This window comes from Capsella rubella, unplaced genomic scaffold, assembly GCF_000375325.1.
Source record: "Capsella rubella cultivar Monte Gargano unplaced genomic scaffold, Caprub1_0 scaffold_8, whole genome shotgun sequence".
Taxonomy (NCBI): domain Eukaryota; kingdom Viridiplantae; phylum Streptophyta; class Magnoliopsida; order Brassicales; family Brassicaceae; genus Capsella; species Capsella rubella.
This window is the reverse complement of record NW_006238916.1, coordinates 7,862,218-7,876,746: the sequence shown is the minus strand read 5'-3', so window position 1 is coordinate 7,876,746 and position 14,529 is coordinate 7,862,218. Positions and strand designations below refer to the sequence as shown.

Sequence of the window (14,529 nt, the reverse complement as noted above, 5' to 3'; positions counted from 1 at the left end):
TTTGTAATTAAATTAATTATTATGAACCTCTTATTAATGTTTTTTTCTTACTCTTTCAATGGTGAACCTTTGTATGGAGTTCTTAAACTTTGTAGACATCACACACTGAATCAAATACATCCAATAAACACAAGCCACATCACCTTAAGAGACTGCCTCTTATACCAACATTATCAATGGGATCTTAGAGGCTAAGATCCCTCGGTTTTTGCAAAGGAAAGATCTTATATAAGATCTTTTCTTTGTAAAAACTGGGGGATCTTAGCCTCTAAGATCCCACCAATAATGTTGCCCTTATACCAACATTATCATATAAGATCTTTCCTTTGCAAAATCCGGGGGATCTTAGCCTCCAATAATGTTGCCCTTAAACCCCTAATTTAACAACCCATTCTTACCATATTAATTTATTTTGATTTAAATTAAATCATCAAAAACCTATGAACCCCATTAAAAACTCTCCTTCGGAGATGCCCTTATAATTTTTCTTAATATATATTGAAGTAACCGTCTTATAAGAATTATTGGGCCTTCAACTTACTTCAGGCCTGGACTAAGCCCATATAATCACATTATTAAAAGTTTATATGTTTAAAGAACGAGTCTACTGATTTCTAATCCAAAATGGAACATAAACTTTTTTCATGAGAAGTGTTAATAAAAGTTTCAGTCCATTGTAGACTACTACACCTTAAACCTCATTGTTTTATAACAGTAGAGTCGTACAAGAACTTCCAAGTTATTCATAAAAGCGCAAAAAGAGCATCTCAACTTCAAAACATCATTGCCAAGCAGAGAGTGTCAATGTGGAGACAGATACTATTCAGTTGTCTCAGCAAGCTGAGGAGCTTCACTTTGTCTCAAGCTTTCGAGAGTAGAGATTCTTCTATCCAGAGAGTCATGAAAAGACTTTGCCTGTAGAAAACATATACAGTCAATGGCCATGTTTAAAGCTACAGACAAAATGCTGTTATGGTTCTTCACAAAGATAACGGTTCTGTGACTCAACTCAACCACTCACATTACTAAAAAAACACTAATTCCAAGCATGTTAAATCATGCAAATGTAGATATAACGAATAGAGTTAAACCTTTACCATCAAAGCTACAGAGAAATGGCTACAGATATTCACAATGATGACACACCCTTGTGACTAGTTCTCAACTCAACCAACATTCATCAATACCTAATGTTTAAGGGTTCCTTCCTCTCAAGATTCCCATTAACACAAAATGTAAATGTAGCACTAACGTATTGGTGGCTATGGAAACTCAAGCATGTCCATGGTCCAGAACTAAAATCTCACCAGTAGCTAAAACGGCAACACAACCAAAAGCCCTAATTCCTAACATGAACATCAAAATTGTGCGAATCCTTCTTCAACCAATGACTAAAACAGTTTGCATATGAATCTAAATCGAAGAGAAAACACGAGAACCCTAGAAATGCTACAAATCAGATCACCAAATTCCAATTCTTAACAACATCTGCTAACGAAATGTATCGATTCAGCTATTCGAAATCAAAACCTATTGTTCCCAAGCGACTATAGCTAGAAATGGATCCGATACAAGGATCAGAAATTCGAAATCGATTCGCTAACCTGCTGAGAAATCGATTCATGAGCGACCTTGTAGTCCTTGTAGAGCACAGATAGACCGATAAAAGATGCAGTCGCAGCTCCGGCGAAGAAAGAAGCCAATCTTACCCTCAACACGTACCCCATCGTTCTTCTTCTTCCTTCCTTCTCCTCTCAAATCTCTCCGATTCTACGAAATTTTTTATGCTTCAGAGAGACCAACCGCGAATCAAACGCCACCGTTTAGCTAATAACGACGCCGTTTTAATTCTGCATTTACGTGACCAGTTCCCTGATCAAAACAACGTCGTTTAATTCCCTCATAAGAAAACGGTGTCATTCTCTTTTTAGCTAGGCCGTAAACCCAATTTAATGGACCGTAAAAGCAAAATAATGGGCCGTAGATAGCTTGGTCCAATAGGCCCAAAAGAGCTAAGAACACGATCTTCTTCACTCCGAGGAGTAGAAAAACTGCGAAATGATTGATTGATTCTGTAATTTCACAAGTTTCGGGTCGTCGTCTTGCTCTGCGTCTCTTCAGCGTCAAACATTTCAACCATCTCCCTTCCTTTTAAACCTTTCATCATCCTCTAGTTTCTTGAAATCGTGTGTTTTTTTTTTGATTCATCATCTCTGTCTACACTTCTTCATCTAAAATCTTCTAGGGTTTACTCACTTTTCCGATAAACCCTAGTTTTAGTGAATCTTCGTTTAGCTTCGTAGTAATGGAGACCGCTTCGAGCGTAGCTGCGACTCGTGGCGGTTCTCTTCAGAATCCGCCGCTGACTCCGTCTAGGAAAGAGTGGCGCGCCGTTTCAGATTCTCATAACGTTGGAAACTCCACTGACTATGTATGTTTTTCCTTAAATCTCTAATTTTTGCTCTGTCTGATACTATAATATATCACTGTGGAGATGACATTTTCGAATCTTGGTTTGTGTGGCTTCCTAGTTCGCATTTTGACTTCTCTTTGTCAAATTCGTTGCAGGATTTGGAACAGTTGAAGCTAAACCAGACTGATGAGAGAACCATATATGAGGTTAATTACTTTTGTGCTTGTAATTCTACTTAATCGTGCTGCTTTATTGGAGAGTGGAAGATGATATTTTTTTTTTGTGGGGTTTTCTTCTAGTGTAGAATGGAAGAGAGCCGGTTGATTTGGGTTACTATTCGATTACTATGGATGGTGAGCTGTTGCAGCAGCAAATTCATAACATTTCTAAACAGAAAGGTGAACTGCAGCAGATGGAGATTGAGCTTCGAGCTCAAATGATGGCAATGGAAATCAAGAGAAACTTTGAATCTCAATCCACAGAGTATGCTAATGCTGCTGCTAGAATGCAGGTTGGGTTATTTTCTTCATGATTTTTTTTTTTTTAATTCATTTAATTGAGCACTTTATTGTTGCAAGGAAGATCAAGGAATGTTTTTGAACTTTTAGGAGCAACTTCATGAGAAGGAGAGATCCATTCGGGAGATGGAGAGAAGGATAGAAGAGAAGGACAGAGAGCTGCATGCGATTAAGCTGGATAACGAAGCGGTATGCTGGTTTATGTTGTATACCCTATCTATTCGTAAGATGATTTGAATGATGCATCTAAGTTGCTCTTGTACTTCTGCCAGGCCTGGGCGAAAGAGGGTCTCCTAAGAGAACAAAACAAAGAACTTGCCACTCTCAGGTGCTTTTAATTCTTAAAAATCTTTTCTCTTCTTTACTAAGGTCTTCGGGGTTTCCTTGTTTGTCTAGAAAGTATTGTTTTGGGGCTTTTATATATGATGTTTCCGGAGTGAGAGATTTTGGAATACGTAACAGGCCACGTTTTTGTTTTGTTTTTTTGATATGCAGAAGAGAGCGTGAGCACTCTGAAGCTGAGAGGTCTCAAAATATACATAAATTATCTGAACTACAGGAGCATATCCAAGAGAAAGAGAGCCAACTCAATGAATTAAAGGAACAAGTAAGTGTTCCCATGTTTTTATGACACAATAAAATCTGTTAAAACATTTCATGGTTTTGGATATTTTATTTATATTGCATTGTTATATTAAAACTTTAATACACTAAAACAATATCCTTATCTTTAATGGCTTGTAGCATAGGATTGCTCAAGAAACTATCTTGTACAAAGATGAGCAATTGAGAGAAGCACAAGGTTGGATTACCCGTGCACAAGAGATGGATGCTTTACAATCTTCTACAAATCACTCATTGCAGGCTGAACTGCGAGAACGTACTGAGCAGTACAACCAGCTCTGGCTTGGTTGTCAAAGACAGGTTTGGTTACCTGAATTCCTTTAGATTTCTAATTGATTTGCTGCTTGAGACGTTTCTATTCTTATCCTATGATGCTCCTTGTCATTGGTTTCAGTTTATGGAGATGGAGAGAGTGCAGTCACATACAGTGCAACAGCTTCAGCTTGAGCTTGCCAATGTAAGGGAAGGAGGTGTCTCCAAAACAAATTCCAATGGTTCCTCTCAGGTTATCCAGAACAGTGGGAACCAATTTGAGGCTCATGGAAACAACTCAGAAAATGCAAATGTTATTGCCCATTCAAATGGAAAAAGCGCAGATAAAATATCATCTTTTACTTCAAGTGATGATAGGGCTACCCAGGTACATGTATGTTTCTGTTGATTCTCGTAAACAATTTCCTCTCGTTGAACCTTTTTTTTTTGTTGGCTCTGCAAGATGTTTGCGTATCCGCAAGACAATGTTTGCGTCTGCTGAGATGAATCTAAACATTTGCATTTTCAGTTGGGCTGGTCAGTCGGTAAATTTTAGGTGTTAGATGCTAAATATTAAATATATCCATCAGCCCAAAAAGTATATATAAAGAGGGTCCTTACAGAAGTTCAGGGAACTTGTAGTTGGAATATTTGTCTCATTCCTTGTCCTCACAATTATATGATGGTTGGTAGGAATTCTAGTTTGTTTCATGTTGCGCATCATTGAATATCTGTTTTTGGGTCTGCTATCCAGCGTTTTTGATTGCTTGTGGTCTTGGCAACCAAACAATCTGCAAAAAACACCTACAAAGATCTTATTCTATCTGTAACTGCATTTTTGCTTGTGATTATGTGTAGAACAACCGTGTTGATGGTGTATCAACTTCTCATCTTGGGATGCATGGGTACTCTCAAGCGGGTCAATCTCCTCTGCACTCTCTTATCATGCATCAACAAGAAATGCCTCAGCTTGTTCAGCCTCAGGGACCTTCACCTCATGTTGTACAATCAGTGTTGCTGCAGCAAAAGGTATGAGCTTAGAATGCATCTATTGTTTCATTTTGTTGCAGTTAGTGAACATTGTCTTTCATGTTTGTTTTTGCAGGCTGTACCACATAGCTCACAGATGCCTATGCAGAATCATGTGCATCCATCTCAAGGTGTTCATGGCTTGATAAGTTCTGATGCGAAGAGTGATTACCCAGTGCCAGCCAATGGACAGTCTCTTCACCAAGGGTATGGAGATCTTCAAGAAGCACAATATGGATCTCCTACACCGGCGTCCTCTGTGAATGAACAGGTAGGTGTTCTTGTTTCACATGTGGTTATACATCTTCCATATGGTATAGTCTTAAAAATTGCTCCTTAACAGGCAGTTAAATCTGGCAATGGAGATTATCTTGGACCCAATCACTCAGAGAATAACTTTCAAGACATTTCTTCACAGTTCCGCGATGCCCTAAGGATAGACTCCAATGCCCTAAATCAGAGACCTGAGGTATGCAATGCACATATCATCTGCAGATTCTCTTGGCTTGTGGACCCTAGTTCGGTTGGCAATAGGAGAAATGTTCTAACTGTGTCTTTCTTTGTAGGAGACTAATAGTCAGGTTTCTCCTGGTAAACATAATGGTGCTGGATCCATCATGCCTGAGACTCTAGTCTCATCCGGGAAAGCTGAGAGGAACTTAGAGAGTGCTCTCCTTGATGAAAGGTCCCTTTTGACATGCATCCTCCGTACCATACCAGCTGGTGGGAGAATCAGAATCAGTTCAACGGTAAGAGAAAACTAATTGTAACAAGAATGTGAGTGAACAATTGAATTTGAAATTGGGTTTTTATATAATGTCTGTTTCTTTTGTTCAATACAGCTTCCAAACCGTTTGGGAAAAATGTTAGCGCCTCTGCACTGGCATGATTACCGTAAAAAGTACGGGAAGTTGGACGATTTTGTTGCTAGCCACCTCGAGGTACGTGTCATCCCAAAATGCCCAAACAATTATGTGTTCTTCTCAAATCTTTAAAGTGCTAAACTGGTTTTTGCTTGCAGTTATTTGTGATAGAGGACGACTACATCCAAGTTAGAGATGGTGCACAGAATATTGTAGCAGCTTCAGCAGCAGCAGCTAAAGTGGCAGCAGCAGCTGCAGCGTCGTCAACTCCAAACTCCATCTATGTGGCTATGACTCCTATGGCTCAGTCTCAAGGGCTAAAAAAGAATGACAAAACAGTCCAAAGAGGTAGGCAAAGCTCTGATTACATGGTGAAGCAATAAGGGAATGCTTCAAATTAAAGGACGCTCTTGTTATCCTTATCGTCAAGCAAGTGATTACTCTGAGAAATATGAAAAGGCATAGAAAAAATGAATTTGCCATTATCTCTCATCTTATTTCTATTTATTGTTTTGGTTTCTTGGTGTATGCAATCTCAACAATCATCAAAGCTAAAAAAAAAAAAAAAAGATCGTTCGATTTTACTTCTTAAGTGTCTTGTTTAATTAACCATCTAAAATTCTTAATGTTGACCAGATACTAGTATATTAACTTTCTTTTCTCTAGTATATTCACCATCTAAAAAAGAATCTGAAATCTATTCTTGGCAATTGAGACAAAATCAGAATGGTTACATGTCCCATTGGCCTGTTTACTCTTCATAAATTTGATTAACCTTAATATAATTGGTTTGAGACCCTCTTTTTAACGTTTAACCAATAAGGATGCTCCAAGAGCATCTTTAACTACAGTCTCTTACTTTCTACTAAAATAACCAATGATGATGCTCCAAAAGTCATCTCTACATTGAAAAACGCGTAAGATACATTTCAGTTGTTCATTCATAAGATTAAACTTTATAAGAAAAATAAAAAATTAAGTAAATTAAAACAATACATTTAATTGTCCACTGAATCTTGTGAGTTTCATAACGCTCGAAATGCTTTATGCGTTTCTATCTACACTTGTCCCATTTTTCTAAATGGTTCATTTTTGTATTCAAATTAAGAATTAAATATATAATAAAACTATGTTAAAATATTAACATTTTAAAGTTAAAATAATATTTTGAACATGTACGTTATTGCATGCAACAAAAAATATTCGACAAAAAAAAAACTTTTATTAAAATTAGAAGATGTTGTGGGGTCTTTTTAGTTTTATAAGAAAGATATTTACTTTATAAACATAAAATAATACTTTCTTATGAAACTAAAAATGTCCCACATCGACAATAAGAGAAACCAACAGCTGAAATCATATCTTATAAATCGGAATACAAACTATATTCTCGGCATTCGTATGAAGTTCGATGAATCCAAAGTCGAATCCTCTCAAATCTAGTAAAATTATAAAATAAATCAGCTGTATATAGCAAATTGTCGACTGATTGGTCCAATCGATTAAGATATCCGATTTGGCTATACTTGCCCGGATAAATTCTACTAAGGTGTGTTCTTCTTCTTCTTCTTTTTTTTTTTTTTTTTCTTCTTCTTCTTCTTCTTCTTCTTCTTATATTGTTGTTTAATTTGATTCTTAGTCATCTTTGGTTGCATACTTGCATGTGGTTAATATATCAATTCTTCTTCTTATTATTATTAGTATATTGTTGCTTGGTTCTTATTCATTCCATAAAACCCCTTGCATGTGATTTTAGTTCATCTTGATCATATTGATGTATGGCTTGCATAGGGTTCATTCGAAAATTTGTGAATTTTGGGTAGCTGTGAGTGCAATTTTATCTCTTGGTTTGATGTAAGCTCGTGTCTTAAATTTGACTCCAACTATGGTTCTTTCTGTGATTATAGTTGGATGGGTAGTGTGAAGAAACCCAAACTATGTGACAAAGTGTCGCATGGAGCAGATAGGATAAGCAACTTACCGGAACCTTTGATGTTAGAAATACTTGCTCGTCTTCCGACAAAGTATGCTGTCAGAACAACTACTTTGTCTTCCAAGTGGAGAAAAATCTGGCCATCGCTTCCAGAGCTGGACTTAAGCACTCTCGATTTCAAAAATTTGGAGGCTTTTGTGAGTTTCGTCGAAAGGTTTTTCAATTCAAACATGGAGTCCATAGGCAAACTCAAGTTAGTTATCTATGATCCTTATGATAAGATTAAGGCTACTGCCACCCGGTGGATTGATGTTGTGACTAGTCGTAGGAATATTCAGCATATAGAGTTTGTTTATAACACTAACTACCTTCGCAATGATAAGATACCAGTCCAGAGCATATATACATGCGAGACACTGGTACACTTAAAACTCTGTGGAGTCAGCTTATTCAATGCCGAGGTTGTTTCCTTACCTTGTCTAAGGGTCATCCATTTAGAATCAGCTGAGTATCGCAATGAGTCCACTTTGGAGAAACTGATCTCAGTCTCCCCAGTTCTAGAAGATTTAACGGTCATCTCAACCTTTAATGAAAATCGTTTTCATGAAAATGTTTTACAAGTGCGCTCTCAGACGGTAAAGAGAATCCACATGGGTCATATTCGAGTTGTGATTGATGCTCCACTACTCCAGCACTTGATCATTGATACTGGCTCAGAAAAGCACTTTGAGGTCATCAATTTGGGGCTCTCTACGAAACTACATATTTATGATGACGTAGGCAATGAGGTCTATAATTATGTTTTCATTCATGACATCCTCACTGATATAGCAAAGGTCAGAGACCTTGTTGTTAGTAATGGTTGTTTTTGGAAGGTATACATCTCAACGTTTGAGCTATAAGAATATTTATTATACATGAATGTTTCTCACCAAGAACAATTCTCTTTTTTTACTTGTATAATCAGAATCTCTTGCGATACTCCAACTTGGGACCGGTGCTTCAGTTTCGTAACTTGTGCCACTTGAATGCAAGATTTCCTATATCTGATCTTGAAATGTTACCAACCATTCTTGAGAGCTGCCCAAAACTTGAATCTTTCACATTGGTAACGTTAATTAACCATTTGATTTACTTATATCTTAATTGTTTGTGAGGAGCCTTTTATGTATCTACTCAATTCTTTTTCTTCTGTTCTTTTGTAGGAATTGGTCAAGAACCGATACACGCGTGGTGAGAAGAAGAAAGATCCAAAGGTGATGTTTTCGACAGTGCCTCAGTGTTTAGTTACATCGCTCAAGTTTGTGGAACTGAGACGCGGGATCACAAGGTATGAAGGAGAAATAGAGCTAATAAGATACTTGCTGAAGAATTCAAAAATCCTGGAGAAACTTAGGCTTGATGTTTACTATACACAAAAGACAAAGTATGACTTCCTTAAAGAAGTCGTTGCAATTCCAAGATGCTCTAACGCTTGTGAAGTCCTTGTTCTTTAGGTACGTACTAAAACTACAAGCAAATATTTTATAGTTTAAGAACAATCAAAGAATTAAAGTTTGATTACTCTTTGGTCGTTAAATTAGTTGATTTTAGGCTGCTATGAGTCGCATGCAAATATTTTCAGTTTAAGTCTTTCTTATGTTACTTGGTGGTTGCTGATAACCTGATAATTACTAAGCACCAACTCTATTTGGAATTTGATGGATACTTGCACTTACCCAAGCACTAATTTAAGAATTGTAAATTTGCAGGAAGTTATCAAAGGTCAGAGGAAATGAGTCCCTTTCAAGGTTTCTATGTCAATGCAGTTGTCTATAATGAGAGTTATGTCACAGAAATGAAGCTAGAGTAATGTAAACTTGGGAAATCGACTAGAAAACTCACTCTAGGTTTGTGAAATTTGTAACTGCATTTTTATTTTATTTTAATTATGTCCCTAAAACATTGAAGATGTTTGAGTGTACTGGTATATTTATGATTTTCTTGGTATGTTGAGTTTAAAGAACTAAATTAAGAAGAATATAGAGTATGCAAAAAAATATTTTAGTGATGATAATTTTTATATAAACTGATATTAATTAAGAATACTGAAGCTGAGATTAACTTTGAAAGCTTTACGCACTTTTTCAATATTTGACATATATTTTGGGACAGAGTATGGTATACACAAGAAGACATGACCATGAACTATATAGTCTTGATTCTTGAGCGCAATGCAGTGAAGTGAACTATGTGGATATCTTAAATTGCATTAAACCATTTTATCTTCGTGCATGCTTCAATTTATCGGGTCAGACCGGAACAAACCGAGTTGGTTTAATTTAACAATTATGTAAAGTATTTAGAAGCCGCCAATATGATTCACGAAACACGTCACACACTTTTCATCAACCCTAACCTAATCTGCTACATAACTGTGAAGGAAGACGAATTGGTTTGATTAGCCGTGGTGCGTTATTTTCAGGAGAGCTTTCATCTTTCCTGTTTCATTAAATTGGTTAACTGTTTCTGTAACTTTCATTTAATTTAATTTGACATTCTTAAACATAAAGATGCAGAGATCGTAGTTGTGTGAATAAACGAGAAATGGTGAGTAGAAAGAAGAAAACCAAAACATGTGACAAATCTTCACCAAAGGAAGATAGGATAAGCCAGTTACCAGATCCTTTGATATGTCACATACTTTATCATCTTTCGACCAAGGATTCTGTAAGAACAAGTGTTTTGTCTACTCAATGGAGAAATCATTGGCGATCAGTTCCAGCACTGGACTTAGACTCCGCTACATTCTCGAATAAGCATGCCTTTGTGAGTTTTGCTGAAAGGTTTTTCAAGTCCCATAGTGAGTCATGGATACACAAACTCCGGTTACATATCTATGGTGAGTTTGATCTCACGTCATGGATTGATGCTGTGACTAGGCGTAGTATTCAGCATCCCTATATTGATTATTTCGTGCGTGGTAAGATACCCCTGAGCATATATACTTGCGAGACACTGCTACACTTACGACTCTGTTACTCTTTCTTGCCTGATTCTGAAGTTGTTTCCTTACCTTGTCTGAAGATCATGCATTTAGAATATGTTAGATTTCCCAATGAGTCCACTTTTGAGAAACTCATCTCAGGCTCCCCTGTTTTGGAAGATTTAACCATCATCAGAACTTCGAATGTTGTCAAGGAACATGTTGTAGTACAATTAAGCTCTGGTACGCTAAAGAGAATGTACATCGATATGGATGACTCTAGTGAAGTTGTTATTGATGCACCTCTACTCCAGTGTCTGAGGACTAAGATAGCCTCAAAAAAAAACTTTCAGATCATCAATTTAGGTTTCCCTGCTAAACTTGATATCGATTTGCAATCGCTGCGTGGCCACCTCAGGTTGACACACCCTACAAAAGTGATTCGGGATATCCTCACCGATATTTCGAGGGTCAAGGATCTAGTTATTACTAGTGATATTTGGAAGGTTTACATCTCAACGTTTGAGTATATTTATTTACTAAAATTTGCTCCACAAAATTTTTCTCACCATATAACATTTTTTGTTACTTCTTTTGCAAGGAGTTCTTTCTATACTCAAAATTGCGACCAATGCGTAAGTTTCATAACCTATCCAGCTTGAATGCTAGATTTGCTATATGTCATCTTGAAATGCTGCCAACACTTCTTGAGAGCTGCACAAAACTAGAATCTCTCATATTGGTATTATAACAGCTTTATTCCTCCGGTTTACGAATATTGTTTCATTTGATTTCTTACTTTTATTTATTCGTTTGTTCCTGTTTTTTTGTAGGATATATTCAAGTAGTCATCCATACGTGATAAGGAGAAGAGAGAACCAAATGTGATGTTTGCAGCAGTGCCTAGGTGTTTGGTATCATCGCTTAAGGTTGTCGAATTGAAACTTTCAATCCCAAGATGCGAAGGAGAAATAATGAAGCTAGTAAGATACTTGCTGAAGAATTCAAAATTCCTGGAGAAATTAAGCCTCAATGTTTGCCACAGGGAGAAGGCAAAGTGTGAGTACCTTACAGAACTCGTTGCAATGAGAAGATGCTCTAGCTCTTGTGAAGTCATTGTTCTTTAAATTACTTAAAAGATGTTGCTGATCATTTCGTTTAAGGTTCATCTTTTGGTCGTTGACTTACTTGATATTAGAAGACTATTAGGCTTTGGCCTTTGAGAGCAAGAAAAAAACTTTTCTCAAGGGATGAGATCCTTCCATCTGATCCATAATCTCATTAACTTTCGAATACGAAGTGCCCAAGTTAGACAAATATTTCTGAATTGTTAGTATTGTAAACAAATTACGGTCTTAATCAATATATGTGTCAAAACGTTGGCTAACATGTAAATCAATAAAACCATGGAAATGTTTCCGGCCGGTTTGGTCTTCAGTCGGACTTTTGGTTGTTTCTTGGTTTAAGGTGAGAGATAAAAACAGCAAGGCGTTTGTAAGAAGAGATGAAAAACGGTACGGCGTATGTGTCAAAAAGTACTCGATATACATATACTTTTCTTTAATCTCTAGGTTGAAAAATGAAAACCCTAAACGGCTAGACTAAGAAGGCCTCGCATGTAATGTTAGTTCTTCTCTCTTGGTAACTAGATTAGTCTAATATGCAAGCTAGTGTGTTCGTATCTCGTAATAACATTCGAAATTAGTTGGTTCTAAGTTTGTCTAACTTTCAATTTCCATATTTTATTAACTTTGATGGTGCAGATTGCAGATTATATATAGTTTGTGTGAGAAAACAGTATGGTGGGTAGAAAGAAGAAAACAAAAAGACCACAGGAGGAAGATTTGATTAGCAACTTACACGAACCATTGATATTTGAAATACTTACTCATCTTCCTACAAAGGATGCTGTAAGAACAAGCGTTTTGTCCACAAGATGGAGATATCTTTGGCAATCAGTTCCTGGATTGGACTTAGCCATCTGCAATTTCTCAAATGTCAATGCCTTTGTGAGTTTTGTTAAAAGGTTTCTTGATTCCCAAGAGTCGTCTTGGATACGCAAACTTCGGTTATATTTGGGTTATCGTCATATTATATGTGATCTCATACCATGGATTGATGCTGTGACTAGTCGTAGGATTCAGCATCTTGATGTTGATTATTACAGCGGTGATGGTATACCCGTGAGCATATATACATGTGAGACACTAGTACACTTACGACTTTGTTGGTGTAGCTTGCCTAATGCCGAGTTTGTTTCCTTACCTTGTCTGAAGATCATGCATTTAGAGCGTGTTAGATTTACTAGTGATACCACACTTGAGAAACTAATCTCAGGCTCTCCAGTTCTGGAAGATTTAAAACTCTCTTGTTCGAATCATAAGGCAATACAAGTTCGTTCTCATAAGATAAAGCGAATCGACATCGATATGGATGAGTCTAGTGAAGTTGTTATTGATGCACCTCTTCTCCAGTGTCTGAGGACTAAGATAGCCTCAACAAAACAGTTTCGGATCAACAATTTGGGTTTCCCTGCCAAACTTGATATTGATTTGCAATTGTGGCGCGGCCGCCCCATGGTGAAACCCCCTAAAAAGGTGATTCGCGATATCCTCACCGACATTCGGAGGGTCAGGGATCTAGTTATTACTAGTAATATTTGGAAGGTTTACATCTCAACGTTTGAGCATATTTATTTATAAATATTTCTACACAAAACCATAACATTTTTGTTCACTTCTTTTGCCAGGAATTCTCTCTATACACAAAATCGAGACCAGTGCGTCATTTTCGTAATCTATCCCGCTTGAATGCTAGATTTGCTATATGTGATCTTGAAATGCTACCAACTCTTCTTCAGAGCTGCACAAAGCTAGCATCTCTCACATTGGTAATGAAATAGCTTTAATCCTATCTAACTCTCTAATTAGCTTTCTTACTTTTATTAATTTGTTTGTTCCTGTTTTCGCAGGATATATTCAGGTACGCATACGTACGTGATGAGGAGAAGAGACAACCAAATGTGATGTTTGCAGCAGTGCCTCCGTGTTTGGTATCATCTCTTAAGTTTGTCGAACTGAAACTTCGAATCGTGATATGGGAAGAAGAAATAATGAAGCTAGTAAGTTACTTGCTGAAAAGTTCAACAATCCTGGAGAAATTAAGGCTCAATGTTCGCAACAGGGAAAAGGAAAAGTTTGACTACCGTACAGAAGTCCTTGCAATGACAAGATGCTCTAGCGCTTGTGAAGTCATTGTTCTTTAAGTTACTTAACAAAATGTCGTTTAAATTACTTTCTTTTAGAAGGCTATTAGGAATCAAGGAACATGTTAAATTTGCAGTCAAGTCCTTATGTTACCTTTATTGGTTTGCTGCTCATGTAATAATCACCACTCCAAGTGACCAACTTTGTTTTGAATTTGATGGATGCTTCCACAGCATACGATCAAGCACTAATTAATCATATATAGGAGGGTTATATTACAGTTTCAGTCTTTCTTATGTTACTTGGTGGTTGCTGCTCATGTTATATATAATCATTAATAACCAACTCTATTTCGAGTTTGATGGACACTTGCATAGTTTACTTGAGCACTAATCTAGAATTGTCAATCTACAGGATGCTGTTCGAACTTCGAAGTGCAGAGAAGTAAAGGCAGAAGTTTTATAATAGAGAAGTTGGATTCCAAAGGTCACATGAAATGATTATACGTATCATGTCGCTTTATTGCATTGAGCTGTGAGCCTAGCATCCATGGCTCCATCTGTTTTAATTTGATCCGAAATTAAGTATACCAAATAAGAGAGCCAAATACACAAAATCAATAAAACATTGTTCTGCTCTCAACAATCATCGAAGCTACAAAAATTTCGAATTTGCTTCTAAAATTGTAAATTCGATTGAAATAGTCAAATCGAAAATATTTGAAAA

At 36.8% G+C, this 14,529-nt stretch overlaps 4 protein-coding genes and 1 pseudogene across 7 annotated transcripts; 4 read left to right on the top strand and 1 right to left on the bottom strand.

Moving 5' to 3' along the window:
- Positions 1 to 608: 608 nt before the first annotated feature.
- LOC17874724 lies at positions 609 to 1,780 on the bottom strand. The gene is made up of 2 exons (XM_006281353.2): positions 1,605 to 1,780; positions 609 to 915 (listed from the first exon to the last, which is right to left on the bottom strand). Exons 1-2 carry the CDS (start codon positions 1,725 to 1,727, stop codon positions 820 to 822), a joined length of 219 nt encoding a protein of 72 aa, XP_006281415.1. The 5' UTR covers positions 1,728 to 1,780; the 3' UTR covers positions 609 to 819.
- Positions 1,781 to 2,090: 310 nt separating this feature from the next.
- Positions 2,091 to 6,202, top strand: LOC17875623. Of its 3 annotated transcripts, none has more exons than XM_023786354.1 (14): positions 2,091 to 2,431; positions 2,569 to 2,619; positions 2,718 to 2,924; positions 3,022 to 3,120; positions 3,204 to 3,259; positions 3,427 to 3,538; positions 3,676 to 3,855; positions 3,950 to 4,201; positions 4,666 to 4,836; positions 4,913 to 5,107; positions 5,180 to 5,305; positions 5,406 to 5,585; positions 5,679 to 5,777; positions 5,858 to 6,202. In XM_023786354.1, the coding sequence occupies exons 1-14, from the start codon at positions 2,306 to 2,308 to the stop codon at positions 6,080 to 6,082; spliced, it is 2,079 nt and encodes a 692-aa protein (XP_023642122.1). In that variant the 5' UTR covers positions 2,091 to 2,305; the 3' UTR covers positions 6,083 to 6,202. The 3 variants fall into 3 exon arrangements, with proteins under 3 accessions (XP_023642122.1, XP_006280111.1, XP_023642120.1); XM_006280049.2 differs by having other exon boundaries at positions 2,092 to 2,431; positions 3,950 to 4,195; positions 5,403 to 5,585; XM_023786352.1 differs by having other exon boundaries at positions 2,092 to 2,431; positions 5,403 to 5,585.
- An 863-nt stretch (positions 6,203 to 7,065) lies between these two features.
- On the top strand, positions 7,066 to 9,621 carry LOC17875728 (F-box/FBD/LRR-repeat protein At1g51370). Of its 2 annotated transcripts, XM_023779136.1 has the most exons (5): positions 7,066 to 7,248; positions 7,607 to 8,507; positions 8,600 to 8,740; positions 8,838 to 9,128; positions 9,384 to 9,621. In XM_023779136.1, the coding sequence occupies exons 2-4, from the start codon at positions 7,611 to 7,613 to the stop codon at positions 9,126 to 9,128; spliced, it is 1,329 nt and encodes a 442-aa protein (XP_023634904.1). In that variant the 5' UTR covers positions 7,066 to 7,248; positions 7,607 to 7,610; the 3' UTR covers positions 9,384 to 9,621. The 2 variants fall into 2 exon arrangements, with proteins under 2 accessions (XP_023634904.1, XP_023634909.1); XM_023779141.1 differs by lacking the exon at positions 7,066 to 7,248 and having other exon boundaries at positions 7,273 to 8,507.
- Positions 9,622 to 10,218: 597 nt separating this feature from the next.
- Positions 10,219 to 11,724, top strand: LOC17876677 (annotated as a pseudogene).
- Positions 11,725 to 12,266: 542 nt separating this feature from the next.
- On the top strand, positions 12,267 to 13,900 carry LOC17876454 (F-box/FBD/LRR-repeat protein At1g51370). Its single transcript, XM_006281729.2, has 3 exons — positions 12,267 to 13,263; positions 13,347 to 13,487; positions 13,569 to 13,900. The coding sequence occupies exons 1-3, from the start codon at positions 12,397 to 12,399 to the stop codon at positions 13,860 to 13,862; spliced, it is 1,302 nt and encodes a 433-aa protein (XP_006281791.2). The 5' UTR covers positions 12,267 to 12,396; the 3' UTR covers positions 13,863 to 13,900.
- The last annotated feature ends 629 nt before the right edge of the window (positions 13,901 to 14,529 follow it).

Coding starts and splice junctions, on each gene's coding strand:
- LOC17874724 (XM_006281353.2), bottom strand. CDS start 1,727: ATGGGGTACGTGTTGAGGGTAAGATTGGCTTCTTTCTTCGCCGGAGCT. Junction 916..1,604: donor ATGAATCGATTTCTCAGCAG/GTTAGCGAATCG, acceptor TGTTTTCTACAG/GCAAAGTCTTTTCATGACTC.
- LOC17875623 (XM_023786352.1), top strand. CDS start 2,306: ATGGAGACCGCTTCGAGCGTAGCTGCGACTCGTGGCGGTTCTCTTCAG. Junction 2,925..3,021: donor ATGCTGCTGCTAGAATGCAG/GTTGGGTTATTT, acceptor TTGAACTTTTAG/GAGCAACTTCATGAGAAGGA. Junction 4,202..4,665: donor ATAGGGCTACCCAGGTACAT/GTATGTTTCTGT, acceptor GATTATGTGTAG/AACAACCGTGTTGATGGTGT.
- LOC17875728 (XM_023779136.1), top strand. CDS start 7,611: ATGGGTAGTGTGAAGAAACCCAAACTATGTGACAAAGTGTCGCATGGA. Junction 8,508..8,599: donor GTAATGGTTGTTTTTGGAAG/GTATACATCTCA, acceptor TTGTATAATCAG/AATCTCTTGCGATACTCCAA. Junction 8,741..8,837: donor AACTTGAATCTTTCACATTG/GTAACGTTAATT, acceptor GTTCTTTTGTAG/GAATTGGTCAAGAACCGATA.
- LOC17876454 (XM_006281729.2), top strand. CDS start 12,397: ATGGTGGGTAGAAAGAAGAAAACAAAAAGACCACAGGAGGAAGATTTG. Junction 13,264..13,346: donor TTACTAGTAATATTTGGAAG/GTTTACATCTCA, acceptor TTCTTTTGCCAG/GAATTCTCTCTATACACAAA. Junction 13,488..13,568: donor AGCTAGCATCTCTCACATTG/GTAATGAAATAG, acceptor CTGTTTTCGCAG/GATATATTCAGGTACGCATA.